The sequence below is a fragment of the Nothoprocta perdicaria genome, unplaced genomic scaffold (assembly GCF_003342845.1).
Source record: "Nothoprocta perdicaria isolate Ctin4 unplaced genomic scaffold, notPer1 scaffold_6, whole genome shotgun sequence".
Classification (NCBI taxonomy): Eukaryota; Metazoa; Chordata; class Aves; order Tinamiformes; family Tinamidae; genus Nothoprocta; species Nothoprocta perdicaria.
Genome location: NW_020455865.1, coordinates 9514652 through 9537805, shown reverse-complemented (window position 1 = coordinate 9537805; position 23154 = coordinate 9514652). Strand labels below are relative to the sequence as shown.

The window sequence follows — 23154 nt, the reverse complement described above, 5'->3', positions numbered from 1 at the left end:
AAGGTCTTCCCGGCTCTGTCTGCTTCCCGTGCGGCCGGAGCGAGGCCCCGGGGCCACAGAGGAAAGGCCGGGCACAGGGGACCAGCTGTGAGGAAAGGGGACGGGCAAGCGCAGGGCTGGGAGCAAGGAGAGGAGAGGGGCCACTCCAGCGGGGAAGGGATGGACCTGGCAGGGAAGTGCCATGGGACACAGCGCGCATGCAGGCCGGGATCAGCCCCAAGGGGACGCGGCGCGTGGCTGTGTGACAGCTCTGCGCCCGGCTGGGCGCGCAGGCGGCACCATGTCCCCGCGGCAGGGCATTCCCGCCGCCTCCGGACGGCGAGCACTGACGCAAGCGGTGGTTAACGGCAGTGACGCTGCCCGGCCGCGAGCAGCACCCGGGCAGGCTGTGCCGTCAGAGCCGCCCTCCTCCGGCACCCGCAAAGCGAGCCCAGCGTCCCCAGAGCCGCTGCCGAGGAGGAGCTCCCGGAAGGGTTTCTGGTACCGCGCCCGGCACGGCAGGAAGCGGCAGCCATGCCCGGCACTAGATTTCGTGCTCGGGCGAGGGTTTGGCTTCCCACAGCGGGGCCTGACTCACGAGCGCGTCCATGAGCGCCCAGCACCCCAGGGTGCCTGGTGGAAATGCACATAGGGTCACAGGCACGGGGAGAAGCCGCCGGCCACCTCCTCGCTCCGCCTGGGCGCTTCCCGAGCCTCAGAGCCGCACAACACTCGGGCACGTCGAGCCCAGCGCCCATGGGCGCCCATCTGCCCGCCTGGAAACTCACTGGGGCCAAGGGCTCCCTGCTGCCGCCGGCCCCGCGAGCAGGGCCAGGGAGCGCAGCGCAGGATTTGGCTGTGCCCAGAGCCGAACTGGATGGATGAGATCCCGCAAGCAGCCCTGGAGAGGGCGCGGGGCAGGCGGGACAAAGGCTGCCACCGGGGAGGCCGGTGCGGGACCCCCATGCACAGTGGGCTCCCACTTGCCTCGTACCCATCGCACCAGTTTTGCCTCATGTGCACTCTGCACCGCACATGGGGGCGACCAGCCAGGGGCCATTCCCGAAAGCTCAGGCCGGACTCCCGGCCAATCCCTGGATGATCCCCTGGGGCCGCGGCTGTCGGCCCCGCGCGGAGGGAGCGCTGCGTTTGGCCTGGGGACCGGCTCGACATCCGCAGCAGAGCATGCGGCTTCTCCTGAAACCCCCGGTTAACCTTTCTCAGGCCAAAAACAACACCGGTTCAGACAGGCCTGAGGAAACGTCGGGGGAAGTTACGGGATTTTATGGCACGGGGTTGTGGCTGGCAGGAAAGAAGGAGCGGGCGCAAATACTTCCCTGCAGAGGCAGTTGTGCAACTTAACGCACTGCGCAGCTGCTGCTGCCTGCACACAGGAAGCCGCTGGGTGCTGCCTGTGCTCCCCATGTCCCTGTCCCCGACTGCGGCCGGGACAGGAGCCCGGGCTCCACACAAGGGAAACGGAGCGGCCCGAGTTCTTGTCGGCTGGGAAGCACCCCAGCCCTGCTGGGGCTGCCGGAGCGGGACACCCATCCCTCCGAGCCAAGGAGAGGGGAGGCTGCGGGGAGGGACCTAATCCCGTCTCCAGCAACAGGTAAATAAATATGTCCAGTCATGCATTTAATAATCCTATTACTGCTGTGAGTCAGTGCCTGAAGCCTGGCAGTATTTACTCAGGACGGGGGCTATTTTGCAAGAGCAGCCCGGGCTCGCACGCTGCCCGCACAGCGCCACGGCCACGTACCGCGGACTCGAGGGGCAGCGGCAGCCGCCGAGCTGCGGGCTCCGCACAGCAACGGCTGCCGGGGAACGCAGCACGGAGGAGCAGTGGAAATTCAGTCCTCGGCTTCACAAGTGCTCTTGTAAACATCATTAGTCACTTCTCTGGGAGCAGTTTAAACACACCAAAGGAAAACTTGCACTTGGCTCTTGAAAATGGTCCTGCGAGAGCATTCAGATTTCCTCCTTTAAGTTTCCTCTCAGCATTTGCATTTATGTGTCACCCGGCTCCTGCCAAAACAGTTTCCACAACAAACGGCCCTATGGAGGCAGACGGAGCCACCCACATCTGCCCGGGCACGAAGAGGCAACTGGGACATGGGCCCCACATGGTGTGGCTCCCGTGGCCAGGTGACGGGGCGGGCCGAGGGCCACCGACCGCGGAGCAGCGTGGCGCGGGCGGCGAGAAGCACCAGAGAGCCTGCGTACAGGCTCCACACACAGGCTGGCTTTGTATGGCCTCCAGCCTCCAAACCCGCCTTTGAGCGAGCTGTATTGCACGTCCACGGACCCGAGCCGTGAGCACGCATCTACTCAAAGCGGGTCCCGCGCCAAGGGCAAGTCCCGCCAGCTGCGGGGACCAGAACCGCCCCGGGAGGCGCCATCGGGGCGAGCAGAGCCCGGCGCCCAAGCGAGCGCCCTCCCAGGTGGCCCCGGCTGTCGAGGCGCCCGGCGGGGCCCGTGCGACACCGGCCTCCCCTTCGCTGCCAATCAACACGCTTGCCCAGGACGGCATCCGACAGGAGGGAACCGCAGCCTGGGGAATGTTAGAGCCTCGCAAGGGGAAAAAGGCAGTTAGCAAAAGCATTGGAAAAAGGAGACACTTGAAAACGCCAAACTGTGCACTAAACCGGAGCATCTCTAGGGGGAAAAGCGACACCGAGCCCCTTCTCCAGCTGCAGGAAGTAGATCCAAACTATTGCAGCGGCAGCACGTGCAAGCGCCGCATCCTGCGACAGCCCGATAGCGCCCCGAGCCCCAGCGAGGCCGCAGCACCTGCGGGCACGCGGCAGCGCCCGGGGCATCGCTGGCCCTGTTCCGCGCCAGGCAGCCCAAATCCGCGCGGGGCAGGGGCTCCCCAGCTCGCAGCCGGCACTGCTTCTCCAAAGTGGCTGCACGTTTGGCTGCTGTTTCCCCCGGGGGAGTTTGGGGTGCGCAGGCGTCTCCCCGCGCCCAAAGCCCAGCGCCACGAGGGTCGCAAAGGCCGCTCCACAGCCCACACGTCCCGGGAAAGCTTGCTTCCCAATCACCGACCAAAGCAGCCACCTGCTTTCAACAAGAGATTTTCCACGAGGCCCCCAAGACACGCAGCGAGGACGGAAAGCGAAGGGAGCGAGCAGCAGGGACGGGCACTACCGCGGGCAAGGAAGGGGGCCATGGAACGCACGAGGAGGCTGAAGGCCACACAGAGGCCTGGGGACAGGCACGGGGCGCGTTCTGGCCAAGGCCGAGCCCCGCGAAGGGCCTGGCAAGGCGGGCAGGCGCGCGGAGCCGAGCGCAGTTACCATCAGCGTCTCCCCAGAGCGGAGCCGGGCCGGGCCAGCGGCGCCTCCTCCTCCTCAGCTGGCGGCAGGTCCGATGCAGCCGCCCCGCGCCCGGCCGCGCTCGCGTTTGTATAAAAGCCGAGAGGAAGCGGCAGGGAGGAGGGGCCGGTGGCCACGCTTCCTTCTGCCGCGGCCGGCGCGTGGGGCCTGGCCCCAGCCCCCCCGCGCGCCCGGACCGCCCCGCTGGGCGCGCGGTGGCCACCGCCGAGCGTTGCACAAGTGCCACGGCAGCGGGAGGCACCGCTGGAGAGCTCCCTTAGAGCCTGCGGACAAATGTGTCCCCCCCTTTCCAACGGGAGGGCCACCCCGGAGCCTGGCACGGGCGCCGGGCGCTCGAGGTGGTGACACGGTGCAGCGCTATGGATGTCGAAGCAGCCTCAAAACACGGCGGATTGTCACGCGCCACCCCGCGAGCAACGTTGCCCTCCAAACCCGCTGCTCCACAAGTCGTGTGGAGGGAGAGCAATAGGGGAGGGGGCTACAGCCCGCTGGTGTCGCAGCATGGGTGTTAACACTGGCACCTCCTCTCTACGTCCCCTCCACACTGTCTGTCCAGGCTGCCAGCCCCGCTGCGCCCAGCTGGGCATCGTTTGCAGCAAAGGAAGCCCGCGTGCTGCCGGCCACACTGCCCGGCCCCCCGTCCCTGCAGGGCCTGAGGTGCCTCTTATTTCCCTGTATCCCACAGGGAACACACAAACAGCGGGCAGGGAGCCGGAGCGCAGCCTTGCGCTGCCTCACGGAGACCTGCAGCCTGAGACCTGGGCGAGAGGCTTTAGCAGAGCACCCAGAACGCCTCTCACGCTGCCCTCCACAAGACCCGTTCCCACAGCAGAATGCATCAGGAAACCCATGGGGAATGGAAGGGATGGAGGCCAGGGCTGCGTGGGGCCCGGCGCGGCCGCCCGAGGGCCGATGCTGCGGCCAGCAGGGAATTTGCCTGGCAAATGCTTGTGGGAGTGGGAATCCCTGTGCCTCGTGGAGGGACAGGGGCTGCCGCCGTGCCGAGCGACTCGAGGCCCCCAGCGCCATGGGCAGAACCGGGCGGGTGCCATGGAGTGAGAGGGCACCCAAAGGCTTGGGAGCAGGAAAAAATGAGCCATAACCCACCTCCCAAAGACACCCAAAGAAGCAGTTTGAGGAGGGAGATGATGACAGGCGCTGCCTGGAGGCTGTTGGCAACCGCTGTGTCAGATAAGACACCGGCCAAGAGAAAATAGGAGACGGCCCAACCAGCCCATGCGGAGCGAGGGGAAAGGGCAGGCCTGGCCAGAGTCGGCAAGGCTCGAGAGCGGGGATGCCGGGAGTGTACGGAAACGGGGAGTCACCAAACAGGGCATCAGTGGCACGTAAAGGTGCCCTGCAAAGGGGAGCCTCTGCGCTGGGTGGTGGCAGCTGGGGGAGCTGGGCAAGGGCAAAGTGCGGGCGCAGCGGTGCCGGCCACGGGGCTCCTGCCACCGCCTCCGTGACGGGGGACAGAGGGAGGCAGCGGGGCCGCAGGCGGCACGCGCCGGGAGCCACGGCAGCGGCCGGCGGCGCCACTCAGGGCTGGGCGATGGCCTCTCTGCTGTCCGGCCTCCGAAACCGCGGCCTTCCCCCTGCCCCGTCCCAATCTCACCTCAGCACGTCCGCGAGGGCGGCCAGCCCCGGTCCTCGCCTCCCGCCGCCGCCGGCCGCGTCCCACCGCGCGGCTCCGCTCGCAGCCCCGGCGCGGAGGAAGCGGCGCCTGCCGGGGCTGCGCGGCCGGAGCCGATAAGGCGGCTGCCGCGGCCCTTCCTGCAGGGCTGGGCCGGCCGGGAATGCAAATCCTGCGCAAACAGGGCCGGCACGCAGGGTGGCCGTGCGGCCCAGCCTGGACGCGCACCCCGCGAGCCTCCAGCTCTGCTCTGCAGGGGCTCCCAGCGCTGCTCGGCCCAGGCTAACGTGGAGAAGGGAGGGATTGCAAAATCCACAGGAGACCAGCAGGAAGTTAGGGACAAGGGGAGAGGTGGTGCAGTGGGAAGGGGGGGACAGTGACCCCGAGTGGATTTGGGGGCATTTTGGTACCAGCTCTTGGTATCTAGCGGTGTTGGTTGCAGCAACAAGTGGCTCCCAAGCGGGGAGCTCCCCGTCGCAGGCACGTGTGCCCTCAGCCAGTTCCACATTTTCCTCTGCTTTGGGACACGTGGCCTTTCTGAGCGTGGACACCTGCCTGTGCCCAGGGCCGGGCAGCACCATGGGAGCCGCCGACAGCAGCGGCGGCACTTTGGGAAGAGGAACTTGGAGCAAAGGGGGAAATCTGCTAAAAGCAAATTAGGGAAGGCCAAACCGGTCACACACTTGGAGAGGAGGTCAGAAGCGACCGTCCTGCAAATGGAACGGCCGAAGCCCGCCTGAGGTTATCCTAAAACACAAAGCTGAGGGCAAGAAATACTGCTCACATGAAGGAAAGGGAAACACAAGGGCAGCCACAGTGGCTCCCACCAAGGAGCCAGCCAGTCCCAAGGCCCGTCTCCCACCCCGCCATGAGGGGAAGAATGAGAATTCCATACATGAATGTATGGAGAATAATATATCTGCCAGCTGAAGGCCGCCCCGAGCTGGGGGCCTTCCCCAGCTTACACACAAACCATTTCACATTTATCTGCACCAAATTCCTTCTGCCACCTCAGTGCCGTGAAAGGGGGACCTTTCACAAGCGGGGAGCAGCACCAGCCCTTGTCTATCCTACCCCAAACTCCGAGCTCCAGCAACAGACACAAACTGGGGCCGCTTGGGGTAAAACCCTAGCGCAGGCCTAAAGGATTTGGGAGAAGAGCTCCCTGTCCCGCGCTCGCCCGTTGCGTCCCGCTGGTGCCACCGGCGGGACGCAACGGGCGAGCGCGGGACAGGGAGCTCTTCCCAGCGCCTCATCCCACCGGGGCGCTCGGCCCTGTCTCACCACAGCTGTTCGCCACCCTTTCCAACCTCTGTAAGCAGTCCTGCCTTAACACGTCCCAAATAAACCAAACAGTTTATACGTGGGCAAAGGAACGCCCCTTTTTTCAGGAAAATACATCCTGTTTGGTTTTGCGAGGTCCATCTAAACAGCTTAAAAATAGCCCAAGGTAAATGCCATGAAATGCTCTTCGCTGAGACAAGCCAAACTCCAGCTCACCCAAATGCATCAAAGCTCTTGAATGCAAATTCAGTACTTTTTCCCCCTCTTTTGGGGATATCAGTATTTAAAATAATAAAGAAAAAAAAAAACCTTGGCTCTAGCAGCCAACACGCAAGAAATGCTTCCTGGGAAGCAAAGAACAATGCTCCGGGGCTGATTCCACATCTTTCTCTATACCCAAAAGGTTTGGGGGCTAAAACTGCTTTTTACACAGAGGGAAAAAAGAATTTTTTGGAGTCTGTGACTTCAGACAGGGCAAGTGGCCTCAGCCATTCCTCCCCTCCCTGTCAAAACCAGCCTAATAAGTCCATGTGTAAGTGAGCACTCGCAGAGACAAGCTCCAGCGTGGCAACCAGGACTTTTGCAAACGCGACAGTAAAGCTAAAGCCACTTCCAAATGCCCAAGGGGTAGAGGGATTTTCAACATGTTTTCCGTCTGTACAATTTATTTCCCCAAAAGGGGAAGCTCTTTGCAGACATAACCTACCTGCAGCTTCGTGTGTGGTTCAAAATGCAGCTTTTCAGGCTACGTCTTTTGGGCCAGCTCTTGCAGGCAAGCACCAGGAGGCCTTTCTCCATCCTCCTCAGTTCTCTTTGAAATGCTTCGTTTCCAGCTTGTTCCAATTAACTTTAAAGACTCAGACATGCCACGAGAGCTGTAGAACTTATTGCGCTGCGAGTTTTCCTATTGCAGCGCTTTGAAATGGCCTCAGCGCGGAGGGAGCCCCGCGGCGCCAGCGCCCCACGCTCGGCGCGGCCGGCCTGGAGCCACCGTGGGAGCCGGGCAGCTCCTTTCCAGATGCTCTTCAGGCTTCGAGGGGAACGTCCACTCCAAGGATGGACCCCAAACGTGGGAAGAGCGCGGAAGGGAGCCACCAGCAACCTGCTGCGCAGAGCGCTGCGGGATGCGCCTGTCCTGCGCGCGGGCCATCCTGCGGGCGATGCCCCCGGCTGCTCGCGCTTGCTGGGCTCTCCCCGCACTGCCAGCAGCCTGGCGAGTGTCAGGGCGCCCTGCTGGTCCATGGGGCGCTCACTGTGGGCTGCCGAGCGCGGCTCACATCCCCCTCCAGCCCGTCCCCAACCACGCTCCGTACCGCAGCCCCCGATGTCGCCCTCATCCCGACGGGCCCTGGGCCACAGGAACAGGCCGGAGGAGAGAGCAAAGCAGAGGGGACTGGCCCTGCACCACGCAGAGGTGTCCAAGACACCCAGGTCGCCTGTGGAAGGGAAGCTGCTGGGAGGGGTGCAGCAGCCTTCAAACCCATGAACAGGCGCCTGCAGCAACAACCTTTTCACCGTGGGAGCCAGGCTGGGAGAAAGCTGCCTGAATTGCAGGAAGGGAAACAATAGAGCCCAGCGAGGCCTGGGAGGAGGCAAAACCTCCAGCACTGATGGATTATTAAACACAGCAAGCAGCTTTGGGCATCGGTGCCGTGGACCCCCGAGGCCCCATGGGCTCCCAGCGGGGTTGGTGGCCTCCCCACTGCAGCGCGTGGGGACGGGCAGTGTGGGTGAAGTCCTTTGCTCCCTGCCCGGGCGCATGGGAAGGAGGCGGAGGCTGGAGGCTGCACTGGGGCCCGGCCAGGCACCCTGCGCGTGGGCTGTGGCACCACACTGCGCGACTGCCAAGCAAGTGCCGCATCCCTGAGGGACCGAGCCAGGCCCGGCCGGGAGCGGCACAGGCTCAAACTCATCCCGTCCACCAGGCCCCATCCTGCCCCACCGAGCCCCATCCCGCGTGTGAGGCCAAGGGGCTGCCCGGAGCTCGCAGGAGCAGAGACACTCAGCGCCCGGTCCTCGTGCGGCTGCGGCACGATGCTGTACTGGGCTCGGCGCCGCTGCCACCCACCTGCAGCCCCCCTGCCCTGCGCCACACTCACATGCGCACCGCGGGCTGCACTGCTCAGCCCCACATCCCGCTGCCCGCGCCAGCTCGCAGGGGTGCCACACTGCCCTTTGCCTCCACTTTAACCTTCCACATGCATTAAACCAGATTGAGCACTCGAGATGTTTCCCTTCCCGGGCGCTACAAGGAGCCAAAGGCTCCCAGTTCCTGCTCCCTGGATGCTGCGGCTGGGGACAGCCCCCAGCTGCCACCAGCCCTGCCACAAAGCTGGCGGCTGGCAGAGACTTTCCCCTCTCCTCCCTGGCAAGGGGGGCAGATGGGAAGGACTTAGGCATTAACCAGGGAGCAGGGCCAGCTGCAGCACATGCCCCAGGGCTGGCAGACACCAGCGCTGGGCTGGCAGACACCAGCACTGGGCTGGCAGACACCAGCACTGGGCTGGCAGGGTATGGGCCCATTTACAGAAAAGCGAGGGCAGGGACAGCCCTCCATGATGTCTCTAGATCTCCGAACGTTAACCTCAAATTGCCCAAACTTACCACTCTACTCTGCCCTAAAAGCCTAAGGGCAGCGTCTGGGACACGCTTTCTCTACTCTAAGAGGGAAAACCCACCTGGGTGGGGACATTTTCTTTAAGTATTAAAAAAATAACAAGACTGAACATTAAATAGAGGTTGGTTTACATGTTCCACAACCTCCCATGCTCCTAGGTCCAGAGCAACAACGCCAGCGCTACAGACCATTCCACTGCTTTAAATCTGGCCTTTCAGTATCTGAATTCCAATTGCCTCCTTATTGTCTGGGCTAAAAGATTCAGGAGCGGAGGGAAAGACTTCTGGGGCCAGGGGAACTTATTCTCTGCTTCGTAGGAAGCAAAACTTTAAGAAAAAAACAGATTTTTCCCAGCATATTCCTTCTGACGGGATAAGCAAAACCCAGCTGGAAAGGGGATCAAGGAACTCTGAATGCTGTTAGGGGCAGGCTGAATCCTTCTGATACTCACTGCGTGCTCTTGGGTCCAGGTTACAGGCGCGATGTTGGAACAGCAGCCCAGGACTCACCTCACGGGGCTGCCTGAGGCACGACGTGCGCTCGAGAGCGCCCGCAGACAGGCACGGCTCGGGCCGTGCCAACAGAGTCCAGCCAGCACCGGGCTAATGCACTTTCCCACTCCCCAGGACTAAACAGCTGGCCCCGAAGGACTCCTGCATTCCACTCATCTAAAGCATTCTCCATCCCACAATAAAATCATCCCACGCATCCCCAGAGCCCTGCACAATGGCTTGCAGACCCCAGAGCCTCCCGCCTCCGCGCACCAAAGGAGACAGATAGCACGGAGAGTGCTCGTGTTTGCGCAGGGTCTTAGCCATCACGGCCAGCTGCAAGGAGCTGCGTTAGCCACACAAGGAGACACAGACAGCAGAGGCAGCCAATATCCCGTCCCCTTCCCAAAGCTGCCTGGCAGACTGCAGGGGCCCAACGGCAGGGAGACAGGGCCCAGCAGACTGGCAGCTCCTGCCTGCCCTTTCAGCTCGGGGAGGCTGATGCCAGGACAGCTCTCCTGAGAGAAAAGGAAGAAGCCGGAATCATCTGAAAAAGACAACTGCTGCTTTTAATTAACCAGTGGAGGGGGCTCAGACACTCACGTATGGGAGAAAAAGCCCTCTGGGGAGTAGGCCCAGTCCCAGGAATTCTTTGGGGTGCAAGGCTCAGGCTGCTGATGACCATATGAAGAAGGAGGCTCAGTGTGGAAGGGCAGCACCGCAAACCCCTGTAAAAATAAAAATTGCCCAGCAGGATGCAGAGAGCTGGGTGGCACTGAGGAGCTGCACGCAGGCACGGGAGAGGCGAATGGGCAGGGCAAAGCAGGGACATCTGAGCCTAGCTGCAGTTCTTGGGCAGACGATAGACACCTCCCGAGTAGATGAGCTGCTGGTCCCGCACTTTTTTCTGGAGGAAGCCCTGCAGCTCTTGTATATCAATTTCTGTAACCACCGGGCCTGTCATCACAAACATCTTCAGCATGCTGTGAATCCTCTCCAAGGACAGGCTCTCAAGGTTGGTCAGCATTGCTTGGATGTACGTCCAAAACAACTGCAAAGGAGCAACAGTAAATCACAGTCAACCTCAACACAGAAAGAAGGGAGGAGCTTTAATCTCCTGTATCCCAGGTGTAACACAACTGTGGTGGGCAGTAGGTTCTGCTCTCGGCTATGAAAGCCTGGCCTTCACACAAGAAGCGTTTGTGATCAGTATCAAATATCCTAGGAAGCAGGACGTGGACACACTCAGGTAGAACACCTACGTGTTTCACATCAGCTCCAGCCACACAACACGACACCAGAGGAGGAAACGCAATTGAAGTGTCGAGGAACCACAGGCAGAGAAGACAAAGGTCCTGCTGTCAGGATCCAGTAAGCTTTTTTGGCTGTCCATTCCTCAAAAAAGTTGTTTGAATGAACCCAACTTAGTTATGGTTATTTTTAAATACAAATTCAAGTCTCATACTTTCTCTTATTTCATTGAACAACAGTGTTCACAGCTGGCCGAATGGCTGCCCGGCTCAGCAGCTGGACACTTCTCTGGAAAGTCTTCCAGTATCTGCCCCTGTGACCATTAATTGAGAGAAATTCAACTTGAAAAACCTCTCAAGGTGGCCTTATTCACTGCAGTGTGCAGTGCACATCAAATCCACCACCTGAATAAGAAGACCAGGGCATCCAAAAGTGGTTTCTTCTAAATTTCAAGTTAGCCCCCTAACTAGCTGGCTCATAGCACCACCACGTTTACTTTCTCAATGAATCAAACTCCCTTGAGAGTTTTGCTCCTTTTCTAGTGTTAAAATAAATAAATAAATAAGATCACATTTATCATTCATCCTAAAACCATTTGACCAGGATTTTAAGGCTGAAACAATCATAGGCTGGCCAGAAATCTATCCCCGCTTCCCTCCAACCAAAGCCACCAGACCTGGCTGGCGTGCTGCTTTCACAAGCACCCAGACAAGTACCTGCAGCTCTTCCTCCTTCTGGTCAGCCTGCGATGCCATGGCAGAGTCCCCCTCCTCATCACTGTCTATGAGAACCACCTTCTCCAGCTGGTCCTTCTGCTCCTCCTCAATCACAGTGAAGGTGCCCTGGGGATCCTCACGCAGGACCCCCTGCTGCAGCCACAGTGTCATCTTGCGCTTCAGCGATGTCACTGGCACCTTGAGCACGTCACTCAGCTCGGTCAGTGTCCACGTACCTGCAGAGACCACAGACAGTGCAGTGAGGACGGCGCTCGGTAAAGGCTGCGACCCTATACCCCAGCTGTCAAGTGTCCCAAGGGAAACATTCAGGACAGCAGCTCTCCCTGACGCTACGTCAGGTTTTAATAATCATAGAATCACAGAACCCTTACGGTTGGAAGGGGCCTCAGAGATCATCTAGTTCAACCCCCTGCACACTCAGGGTCCCCCAGAGCACGGGGCACAGGCTGCGTCCAAGCGGGTTGGGAAGATCTCCAGAGAAGGAGACTCCACAACCTCTCCTGGTAGCCTGTTCCAGGGCTCCGGCACTCCCACTGTCAAGACATTTGTCAAGACATTTTTCCTTAAGTTCCTGGGGAACTTTTGGTGCTTCAGTTTGTGGCTGTTTCCTCTAGTTCCATTGGTGGCCACCAGGGAAAAGGATGGTGAAGGCAGGTGATCCACTGTCATGAGCAAGCAGCTACACACAATGGCTGCACAAAAGACTTCACTGGGTCACCGGCCTGGGTGCTCAGTTGTGCCCTTCTGGGCACAGTCTCCTAGGAGAGCTGGACACCCGGCCAACTTCTGTGATAAATCCAAGTCTATGAACTAGGTCTTGCTGCCCTTGCCAGGACTCTCCAGGCCTACAGCCACCTGAGCAACAGGGTTTTCCTACCCACCCACAGGAATCATGTGAACGCAGGGGACACGCTGGGTCTCTGCCACGTCACTCACTCTTGGTCTGGAAGTGCAGGATGATGGCAGCGTGCACAGGAGACACGGACAGGGAGAGGGTGCGATCCGCCAGCTCCACGTCCAAGTTCACCAAGCCCAGGTGGTACTTCCAGTTCAGGGTCCTCATGGCCTGCAAAAGCAGAGAACAGCTACTCACAGCAGATCCTCCAACAGGAATGGTTAAGTTCTGCATTTCTGCACATCTTTCACTGCGTTCATCTGTGGCAGACAGAAGCTGCTCTCATGAGGACAGTACCACTCTCTTGCAGGTTGAGGATGGTGTCAACTGCCAGGAATTTCAACAACAACATCCCAAGAGACCATGGCATTCTTGGGCTGCTGTGTAACACTTCTAACTAGTTTCCTGCAGGCAGAAACCCTCAGGTGGCATCCATACCTGGCACAGGGCTACAGCAGAAGAGACAAGATCTAGACACATGCCATCAGGCTGGGCAGTGTACACCTGATGTAGAGCAAGAAATTCAAGAAAGCATGTGCAAAAAACAAGCCCGAAGTGGGGTCAGAATGCAAGGGGGATGAACAACAGTATGGGACACTAGATTGTATTTAGATTAGTTGCAAAGAACTTACATATATACACAGTACACAACATTTCCACCTGGTGGAGTGCTGGGCACATCACTGGATCATGGATAACTCGCATCCATCTCACCAGCCACAATAAACACTGGTGTATTTTCAAAAACTATCAATATTGCTGGGCAGGCACCCCATAAAGAAGTAAATCCTCCTTTCAGCGATAGCAAAGCTAGTGCTGCTTCTAACCCTGTTTCAGGGCTGAAGGGCTTTGGCCCTTCACACAGCCATATTAACAGTTAGAACAGTAAAGGAAGCTAAAGGAAACTTTGTAAAGGCCATGCAAAAACATGTGATATGGTTGAGTTTGAACAGCAAGAACCTGTTTTAAGGAGGGTTTAAGGCTGCCTCACCTTTAGTTTCTCATACTTCTTGGAATAGGCTTCCATAGCTTCCTTGATTTGCTCTGGGAGCTCTAGCTTCTCCTCCTTCAGTGGTGGCCAGAACTCACTTGAGAGGATAACAGCAACGAGGCTGAAGGGCGGCCTCTCCTCCTCTGGGAGCTTTTCTTCTTCATCACGAATGTTGGCATTAATGCGTCGAGAGTCAGCCATATCCTGGAAGAGGCAGAGGAGCTGAACAGGCTCTTTCTCTTCGAGAAGAATACTGAACCTTAGTAAAGAAGGAGCTTAAACAGGGTGCCTAACATTTCTACAAAAGATGATGGAGACTTTGGAAAGGTTATCATCATCCATGTCCTCTAGCCACCAAGAACATAGTCACCAAGAACACGAGGGAATGGGCTGCTACATAGTTGGAAATACCAGTGGGAAGGTGGGTAAGGGCTTATGGCTTTAACACTAGCCTGCACTGGAGTCTCTCCAGACTGATGACTTTCTCTCACAGTGCCCCAAGGGAATCAAATCCCAGACTCCCACCCCGGGAAGTTCTTCTACTGCTGAATGGTGTCCTGGCAAGAGAGGCAACAGCACCAGAGCACCCATCCCTGAGTAAATAACCGAGACACAGAGCATCTAGAACAGACACGATTTTGAATCTTCTGCCTGTCACAAAAGCCCCATGCTGGGATCCTGGGAGCCTTCTCTTTAAAGGCCCTTTCTAGGTCTCCCCTTTAGGACGCTTCTCCTTCCCCACTGATTCAGGCGTCCAAACAACCAAGATCTGAATAATGGAAAGTTACTTTTAACATGACTTCACAATAGTGCATTTGGGCTTCACCAAATCGCAGCTTCAGCAGCTCCACATTGCGGATTTCCCTGAAACAAGAAAGAAAGGATCAGGCACTGGTCCCTCAGACAGGCTAGCTTGACTTCCACCTCTCTCAATAAGGCAAAAAAACCCCAGTGCCTGGCTCAAGGGTCCTCTCAGGATCAAAAGCCCTGCAGGGCATACTATCTAAAGAGGGATCCTCCCAGCACCTATGTGATGAACATACACTTCCTAGGCAGGCCAGGGTCTTTTTGAAGCCTTTGCATCTCTCTCATTTAGCATCTGACTCTCAAACCACCGCTCTCGACAACACTGTACAATTCCTGCATTTAGGAAGCCATTCATTTGAGACCGTTCATCAATCTCAGGACGTAGCTTCCGCCAACTGCATTTCAGAGACAGGAAACTATTACAGCTGTTGAATCAAGACACATAACTGGCCCCCGATGCTTCATCTGTTCTATCTTGATCTGATATGCTGATCCTAAGCAGCCCCTGTACGTCAGAAGCACCAGGAGAGATGGGATGGAGCTCGGAGGGTATCGGTGCCCTCAGTCTCCAACCTGCTGCCCTACTAGGGTCAAGGGCAGGACTGAGCAGGGAGATGTCAGTCAAGAGATGAGCGCACGTACATAACTAAAACCACAGAGAAGATGGCTAAAGATATTTCTGATGCCAGAAACAGCTTTTTGTAGGACTGAATCTGTAGCATGCTTTTATTAGGCTCTACCTGGAAAGCCCTGGGTGAGGGTGTACCCAACCCTCACCTCTCAGCACTGTAGTTGAACTGATGTAGCAGCCGGTCAGCAAGAAGCGTGCGGTATTCATTGATGAACAGGTCCTTGCTTCCATAGATGCTCACCAGCAGACTGATGATGTCTGAGGACCGACGCTTGGAACTTGATTTCCCTAGGGAAATAAAGAAGGAAACAGTGTGAGATTAACAAAGTGCTGCCCCAGCCCAGCTCTGCTCTGAAGGACTAGCAGAGAGGCTGCTCAGGATTACGGAGAAAAAGGGGCAGCGAGCTGACAGGAGTTTTAGTTTCAGCATCTAACCTGGGTCGGCATCAACAGGGTCAGGAACCCAGTCCTCTGGATCTGCGATGTCATCATCGCTCTCCTGACCGTTCTCTAGGGTCACTGGGTCAGCTTTTGAGAGCTCATTTGCAAGATCACCAGAGCCCTCCGCATCCCCCGTGAGACCAGCCACGATTTGCCGCACGGTGTCTTCCCGAGTCCTGTCAAAAGGCAAGGTCAGCAGAGCAAGGCAAGTGAAGGGGAGAGGAAAGGGATGGAAAGAGACTGTCCTGCAAGCCTCTTACCTCAGATACTTCCTGATGGGCTCACAGGCGACCTCCAGGATGACCATGGAGGGATCAAGCTCCCGCAAGGCCTTGATGGCCGAGATATAGAGGGTAATGATGTCAGACGTGTTGACTCCTACAACAGAGGGGCAGAGGTGTCAGAGTCCCTGAGCACACACTCACAGCGTGAATGCAGGAACAGAGCAGTTCGCTGCTCTGTTAGATCTAAGGGGCTGAAGACAAAGGCTTTACAGTCATACCGCCCTAGGCAGAGGCAGATATTACATTTGATTGAGAAACAAACTGCAACCACAAACACAGGCTCAAAGACTACCATAAACCAGCTCGGCCCAGACTGAGCATCAGCAGCTTAGATCTCACACCACAGAAGAATCTTTACCCACCTGAACCAAAGCTAAACTCTAGCTCAGTTCCTCACTGTACTGCAGAAAGGAGGTAATACAGGGCTGGGATATAATTAGCTACTACTGCCCATGCACATTTCAACATGACAGCATGAGATGCACAGAACCCAACTGTCTTCACTGCACGAGAAATAAGGTGTGGGTTGCCAGCAGATCCTCACTCAGGCCTAGGCTCCTTAAGCCCAGTCATGTGTGAAATACACAGAGATGTAAAACCCACCAGGATGCAGAAGTCGCATTTCCAGAGCACTTTTTAGGGAGCTGAGCAGCTGCTGCCTCTGATTAGTCCTCTCCAGGCAGAACTTGAGGTCCTCCACTGCAGGTTTTGATTCTGGAAAATCTACAGACCAAGCAGGGATTAGAAACAGCGCCAAGCTCCACGAGGAGGCAAGAGGAGACAAAGGGGCACAATGGTAGGTGGAGACAGATCTACAGTTCAAGCCAAGAGCGAATAAACACAGAAGGGGTCCCTCCTACCCCGAATAATGCTGAAAAGCTCTTCAATGCGCATGCTGGCGTAGATGCGGTAGAAGAATCTTTGGACATGGCACCTCCAGCGCTTCAGGGTGCTGTTAGCCTCTGGAGTGCAGCGAGCCGAGGGACTGTCTTGCAAGAAAACTCTGCTGAGCCAGCCAATCACCTTCTCGATCCACTACAGGAGGAGAGAAACAAAACGGGGACGGTGAACGCTCCACCCGGAGGCACAACCATGTCCCAACGTACCCATCCGCAGGCAGCAATTACAGCAAGCTGAAAGGAGCCCCAGCCAAGAGTCCCACCTCCAGCTGGGATCCAAGTGTTCCCAGGTCCGCCCTACAGCCAGGAAAAAGCCTCAGAGGAGAAGTTAAGACACTAAGTTAGAACTAGAGAACACCTGGACCTTTACCTGAATAGGCAGAGGTGTATGATAAAATAAAGGGTGACTGAGAACGGCATTTCTCCATCTTTTGAAATGCACCCACAGCTTTGGTGTCACTTTTTCTGTAACAACATTCGCATCTAGAGACAAGTGGAATGCATGTGCTCCAGTGCCCTTAATACGTCTTCAAACAATCTACAGGTCATCTGAAAGCACTCTGAAAGTCCAATAAATGAAAGGCTTCCACAGTTTTAAGGGGAATTAAATAGAGAAATCACTGCTGTTTGCAGACAAGTCGTAAAATGTCAACACATTTAAACAACAGGGAAACTAGGACAACCATCCGGAGCCGTGTGGTTTGCTCAGTAACCAGGCGGCGTGTGCTGCTGTTCAGAATAGGCCAGCCCAAGGTTATGCACCAAAAAACAAGGAATGCAGAGCAAGCTGGCACAACGGAGACTGTATCCTGGAAAAGCAATAACCCTGAGAAGTTGTTTAAGGTCACGCTGGGTAAATAACTCAACATGAACTTAGTGTTAGCTGGCAGCAAAGAACCAAGTGCTGGGTAGATGCAAGGCAGGATTCTGATTCTGCATGCACCCTGCTGGCCAGAGCAGTACCAGAACATCACCTCATATCCCCACTTGCTATTCTAAAGGCACGCTGAAAAACTGGAAATAGAACAGGCAACAGCAACACAAATTCAAATTACACGTTCACCTACACAGAAGGAGGGCCCTCTATAGGCTAGTTGGGACTATTGCATTCATGCAGTTTAAAACCCAAGAGAAATTCCTCCAGTAATACGGATATAAGCAGGGGAAACATAATGGCTTATTACTTACAGGTCAAGGAAAACATTCTGATTTAATGCTAAAGGAGAAGACTAGTTTTAACCATGTCTTCTGCCAGTAATGGTGGAAGCCACTGTCCAGACACAGGCATTTTGAGCAGAATTTACTTTCAACTAGAGCCGCTGCTTCTCTTGCCACACATTTCCAAGGGAAGAGCTCTTGCTCCCCGCACCCCTTACCTCCTGGAACTCATTTAGGAAAGAGCGCTCATATTCGCCCCTGCATCTTTGCTCCATCCTCTCCTCTATCATCCTGTGCAAGATGGTCGTGACGGCCTCGGCGCTCACTCTCTCCAGCAAGTTCAGCCGGCGGCTACAGACACACACAGAAGCAAAAGTATAATCAAAAAAAGAAGATACCATCCTAACTAGTATGATACTCCTGTATCATGGTTTACCATGTGTATGGCAAACAGATACAAGCAAGGCTCTTTGAATGCTCTAGCTGCCTGCATAGGAGCACTGTGCTACTGCTATCCCACCTCCCTCGGAAATTGGAACTTTCTAGCCATCAAAAGCTTTTTCACTTATTCTAAGGCTCCTTCTTTTTGCAGACAGAAGACAAGAGGAAGCTATTCCTCAGTGCAAAAGCAAGTTCTCCTTGCATCCAGTAAAAGGAATTTTCTGTCAAAGGATCAGTTCCTTCTGCTGGATGCGAGAATATCAACTGCCATTTATTAGTTCTGCACAAATACTCTGTGGGAAAGTCATCACCCTTTCGGACGATACAGCCTGACCTCGCGCACAGCTCCTGTGCCTTTGGGACACAAAGAAAACATGCTGTTGCTCCCCTGTCTGGAGCACGATCACCCGTAGCCTACGCACAGGATGTCGTTGAGCTGCTGGAACTGCTCCATGGCTTTGGGGCACCAGCACTCCTCTCTCTTGCTGCTGCAGCCGGCGCACAAGGGGCTCTCTCCTCCACCCTCTTCTGTATCACTTTCTTGCTCGTTTTCGCTCATGCTGCTCTCACACTCGTTCATTACGTCCTCTCCCTTCTTCCACTGCCGCATGTATATCCTGAAAGTGCGGCTATAGAACTGCTGGATCATTTGCTGGAAGGACTGTGTTGTGGAGAAGAAAAGAATGGCTTTGAACATGGTGTAGACCTTCTCTTGCAGCATTTGAGCGCCTGTGCCCAGGAGCAGGCCTGCTTTGGTCCATCTCTCCAGAAGTTCCAGGCTGTTCAGGTAGGGGTCCAGGCGGCGCTTGAGAAGACAAAACGCATCCAGAAGAAGCAAGGAGCACTGCTGCTCCTCGGCTGTATTTTCATATTGCTGAATGCAGTTCCAAAACTCGGGGCCTATGTTTGCCTGCAGGTCTGTCTGCAGCACTTCCATGAACCATTCTTCCACGATGGTGTGCAGGTCATAGCTACGCAGCACCTCAAGTGCTGCCCGTAGGTCGCCGTCCTTCAGCTGCCCCACAGGATCAGATCTGGACACGGCCTAGAAATAACAAGTTAAACACACATAAGGACTCGTCAAAGAGCAGTTGGGGCAGGAGACGCTGCGCGGACACCAAGGAGCAAGCACAGACACCAAGGAGCAAGCACAGACGGTCTCTGATGTTAAACTGCAACCAGTAGATACTGCTTCTCTGTGGTGACCTGCAGGACACTCGACCCACTGATGAAAGCAAGCGGCCATCTCACAGGTGCCAAGCCAGCAACGCCATCCCCGCCAGTACCTGCCACCGCAACACGAGCTGCTTGGGTCGGGCCATGCTGGCAGGAAAAGGCCCTGCTGTGTTGATGGCAGCGCCATGTGCCACCGCAGGCCGTGCTCGCTGAGAGACGGGGGACTCCGGGGCCAAACAGTCCCCTTCTCCACGAGGAGCGCGCCGGGAGCAGAGCCTCAGTGGGGACGGAGGAGCAGCACGTCCACCCCGCTCCTCCTGCTGGGGGGGCCCCCCAGCACCACGGACGCCGGCCCGGACAGCGGGCAGGAGGCCATGGGACAAACACGAGCCACCCTGCAGGCAAATCCCACCCGTGTCGTCCCCTTGGGCGGTTCCAGGCGTTTCCCTGGCCAGCAGCAGCAGCCCACGCAGCTTCACCGGCCGCCGGTCCCCGCTGATCCATACCCAGGACGGGCGGGCACAGGAGGGAGAGTGACGGGGACCTGCCTGCTCCCACCACAGCTCCCTGAACTGGGGCTGCAGGGACCCCTGGATCCCTCGCGCCGCTGAACTGGGGCCGCGGGGTCCTGGGGCGCTGCTCGCCGCGGCCCGTCCCGGCCGGCACGGCCCATCCCTGCCGGTCCCCTCGGCATCCTGCACCGCACAGCGCCATCCCAGGGCGAGCGGGGCCCCGGCGCGTCCTCGCGGCGGGAGCCAGAGCCCCGGCCCGCCCCGCCGGGCTCCCCGGGCCGCGCGGGCAGGCGGCCCCTCGGCGGCGGCACTGCGGGCAGGGCGCGCGCGGAGCGGCCGCACTCACCAGCCCCAGCGCGGCGGGCGGCACCAGCGCCGTGCTGAGCGCGTGCCAGGCGGCCGAGAGCCCCGCGCCCGCCGGCGGCTCCATGGGCCGCGCGGCAGGAAGGGGCGGAGCGGGGCGGAGCGGAGCGGAGCGGAGCAGAGCGGGCGGTGGCGCCGTTGGGGGCGGCCGGGCGGGCGGCCATGAGCCGGCCGGAGGCCGCGCTCGAGGGGCTCGTGAAGGAGCTGGGCGCTGGTGAGCGGGGCCGGGCGGCGGCGGCGGGGGGCCGGGCCGGGCCGGGCCGGGCCGGGCCGGGCCGCGCTGAGCGCCCGCCGCCGCCGCAGGGATGGAGGAGCTGCGCGGGCGGCGCGACGAGCTGGCGCGGCTCATCCAGGGCGAGGAGGAGGAGCGCGGGCGGCTGCAGGGCCAGATCTGGGCGCTCACCGAGCGGCTGGCGCGCGCCAACGAGAGCCTGGCCCGCAAGGTGGCCGCGCGCAACGACTTCGACCGCACCATCGCCGAGACCGAGGCGGCCTACGGCAAGGTAGGGCCGCCCGGCTGCCCTCCTGTCCCCGCGCAACCCACCTCGCTCGGGTAACACCGACCCCGTGACACGGGCGGCCTCGGGGGTGCTCTGGGGCTGTGAGTTGGTAACCATGAGCAGTTCTGGCTCAAGGTGATCCTTTCCGCCCTTGCTCACTGCCCAAATCCTTCTTTACACCAAGGACGAGGGCAGGGTCCTGTCCACGGGCAGGAACAACCCCAGGCACCGGCACAGGTAAGCGGTGACCTGCTGGAGAGCAGCTCTGCAGAGAGGGACCCGGGAGTCCTGGTTGACACCAAGTTAACCATGAGGCAGCAGAGCCCTCGTGGCCAAGGAGGCCAATGGGCTCCTGGCTGCATTGGGAGGACGTTGCCAGCAGGTCAAGGGAGAGGATCCTGCCCCTCTGCTCAGCTCTGGGGAGGCCAAACCTGGAGCATTGGGGGCAGCTCTGGGCTCCCCAGGGCAAGAGGGATGTGGAGCTGCTAGAGAGGGTCTAGCGGAGGCCAACAAAGATGTTAATGGGACTGGAGCATCGCTCTCATGAGGAAAGACTGAGTGAGCTGGGCATGTTCAGCCTGGAGAAGACTGAGAGGGGACCTGATCAATATGTACAAATACGTGAGGGGTGAATGTAGGGAGGAGAGAGGCAAACTCTTCTCAGTGGTGGCCAATGACAGGACAAGGGGCAGTGGGGACAAACTGAAACCCAGGCAGTTCCACCTCCATGTGAGGAAGAACTTCACTGTGGAGGTGCCTGAGCGCTGGCACAGGCTGCCCAGGGAGGCTGTGGAGGCTCCTTCTCTGAAGATCTTCCAAACCTGCCCGGATGCAACCGGGTGCCCCGTGCTCTGGCTGTCCCTGCTGGAGCAGGGTGAGAGGGTTGACTAGCTGAGCTCTAGGGGTCCCATCCAACCTCAACCATTCCGAGATTCTTTTCCGATTTGTTTTTCAAACTCTGTGTGTGAGTTGTTGTCCCTACAAGTAACTACTGCAAGCACCACATGTGCATTTTTCCAAAGTCCAGGCAGCCTTTCCAGCGATGATCATTGTTTAGATAAAGCTGGAGCTGCTTCCTTTGCCAGCTTCAATAAATGATGGTTTGAGATGAAAGACAGCAAATTCCCATTAAAAAAAAAAGAAAAAAAAAAAAGCTTACCATTTCTGTCATACACTTACATGAATAACAGCGTGTATTTTTAAAGAACACTTCCCTGAGATACAAGTCACACCCTCCTATCCTACAAGTGAATTTATGTTTATTGAAATTAAAAGACAAAGTCACAGTAGATTTAAAAAAAAAAGAAAACCCAAGGTGGTTAGGAGAGGAAGTGAAAATGTCCTGTGAACGGAAACAAGTAACAAAGTTCCTTCCCTCTGGACTTAGATCTCTTCTCTGTCACCACTTTTCGGGCCTTTCCCCATGCTCCAGGACTCCGTTCCCCTCAGCATGGCCTTCTCCCACGGACAAGCTGGCACCGACTGCCTTGCAGGGCCACCACGGAGTCCTCCCGTGCCTGCGCCTGCGGGGCTTGGCTTCAGCTCTCCTCCCTGACCACTTAGAGATTCCACAAGGTCGTAGGAATATAAATTAATGATCTTTGAGACCGCAGCAACCACCAGGTTTGTTAGAGTTGTCCACCACATTAAAACCAGAAAACAGGGAGATGGAGAAGCAGCAAAATCTTCAGAGCTATTTTAGCTGTATTTGTAGCAAAAGGGAGTGTTAGATTACATATAACATAAGCTACAAATAGAAGAAATTAAACAAAAGAAGAAACATTTAGTCTGACTTTAGGTCATTATGGAGTGGAGTTACTCTTGCAGCAAGAGCCCTGAAATATGTGAAAGAAATCTGGAGTCAGATCAGCTGAGGATAATACAAATATGATCTAAAGACTATCAAAATCTCTTAAATAAAATAATAATAAAAAAAGACGATGACAACAATAACAAACCCTAAAGTTCAATCCAGACTCTGCCTCATGTTCCAAGAGACTTAAAATGTCTATGGTATTTAGTATTCTGAATATGGGCTTGAATCAGAGAAATTCTTTCACCAATATTCTTGCATTGAGATAGGATGACGTGCCATGAAGAATTAAATATTCCAAGTGCTGGAGAATCCCTCATGCTCCAAGGTAGATGAATTGCTTTCAAAGAGAACTCACAAGAGAAATGCCTTGGTTATGTAAAAATTAGCTCTTTTCTTCTTTCCCAGATTCTGGAGAGTTCTCAGACATTGCTAAGTGTCCTGAAGGGAGAAACGGGGAATAGCAGTAAAGCCACTGAGCCGAAAAGCACTTCAAAAGAGAAACAAGCAGATGGTCAAAAGCATTCCTAAACTTTCTCTTCAACCTGGAAAGACCTGTTGGCCTGGGCAGCTGCTGTTCTAGTGCAAAGGTGCCACACTTAATAAAAGGTTTTGTCTTGCAGAAACACATTTTGCTTTCAGCTGCTCTTTGCCACTAACAGATCTGCTAAAGCTCATCCTCTAGACTAAGGTGCTAGATCCCAGGATAGGCGTCCTGCAAAGTGTGGAGCGCAGTGCTGCTGAAGCAGATCCAGGGAGGGGGCTTAGCAGTGAATGTCTTACCCCAGGGCAGCGTTCAGCTCGCCTTGCCAAGAACCAGCCTTGCCAAGGACCAGCTGAGCGTTCAGCTGCTGCCCACAGGGCCTAGAGCCCAGAGCTGGGACGGGTGAAGGCAGCACTCAGCGAGGTG

The 23154-nt window shown here is 56.9% G+C and overlaps 2 protein-coding genes across 2 annotated transcripts; one reads left to right on the top strand and one right to left on the bottom strand.

Annotated features, from left to right (window-relative positions):
- Window positions 1-9899: 9899 nt before the first annotated feature.
- On the bottom strand, window positions 9900-19998 carry ANAPC2 (anaphase promoting complex subunit 2). Its single transcript, XM_026049495.1, has 13 exons — window positions 19915-19998; window positions 18303-18925; window positions 17658-17790; window positions 16243-16417; window positions 15986-16105; window positions 15359-15476; window positions 15093-15274; window positions 14804-14945; window positions 14008-14083; window positions 13220-13423; window positions 12270-12399; window positions 11313-11548; window positions 9900-10396 (listed from the first exon to the last, which is right to left on the bottom strand). The coding sequence occupies exons 1-13, from the start codon at window positions 19996-19998 to the stop codon at window positions 10184-10186; spliced, it is 2436 nt and encodes an 811-aa protein (XP_025905280.1). The 3' UTR covers window positions 9900-10183.
- Window positions 19999-20099: 101 nt separating this feature from the next.
- LOC112955883 (Sjoegren syndrome nuclear autoantigen 1 homolog) lies at window positions 20100-22872 on the top strand. The gene is made up of 3 exons (XM_026049342.1): window positions 20100-20145; window positions 20235-20434; window positions 22653-22872. The coding sequence occupies exons 2-3, from the start codon at window positions 20237-20239 to the stop codon at window positions 22773-22775; spliced, it is 321 nt and encodes a 106-aa protein (XP_025905127.1). The 5' UTR covers window positions 20100-20145; window positions 20235-20236; the 3' UTR covers window positions 22776-22872.
- The last annotated feature ends 282 nt before the right edge of the window (window positions 22873-23154 follow it).

Bases quoted from the DNA above. Each gene is read 5' to 3' on its own strand.
- ANAPC2 (XM_026049495.1), bottom strand. From the start codon at position 19,998: ATGGAGCCGCCGGCGGGCGCGGGGCTCTCGGCCGCCTGGCACGCGCTC. The intron at 16,106-16,242 runs GTAGGAGGGACC...CTTGGTCTGTAG, and splicing joins GCTTTTCAGCATTATTCGGG to ATTTTCCAGAATCAAAACCT. The intron at 14,946-15,092 runs GTTAGATGCTGA...TTATTTCCCTAG, and splicing joins CCCTGTTGATGCCGACCCAG to GGAAATCAAGTTCCAAGCGT.
- LOC112955883 (XM_026049342.1), top strand. From the start codon at position 20,237: ATGGAGGAGCTGCGCGGGCGGCGCGACGAGCTGGCGCGGCTCATCCAG. The intron at 20,435-22,652 runs GTAGGGCCGCCC...CTTCTTTCCCAG, and splicing joins CCGAGGCGGCCTACGGCAAG to ATTCTGGAGAGTTCTCAGAC.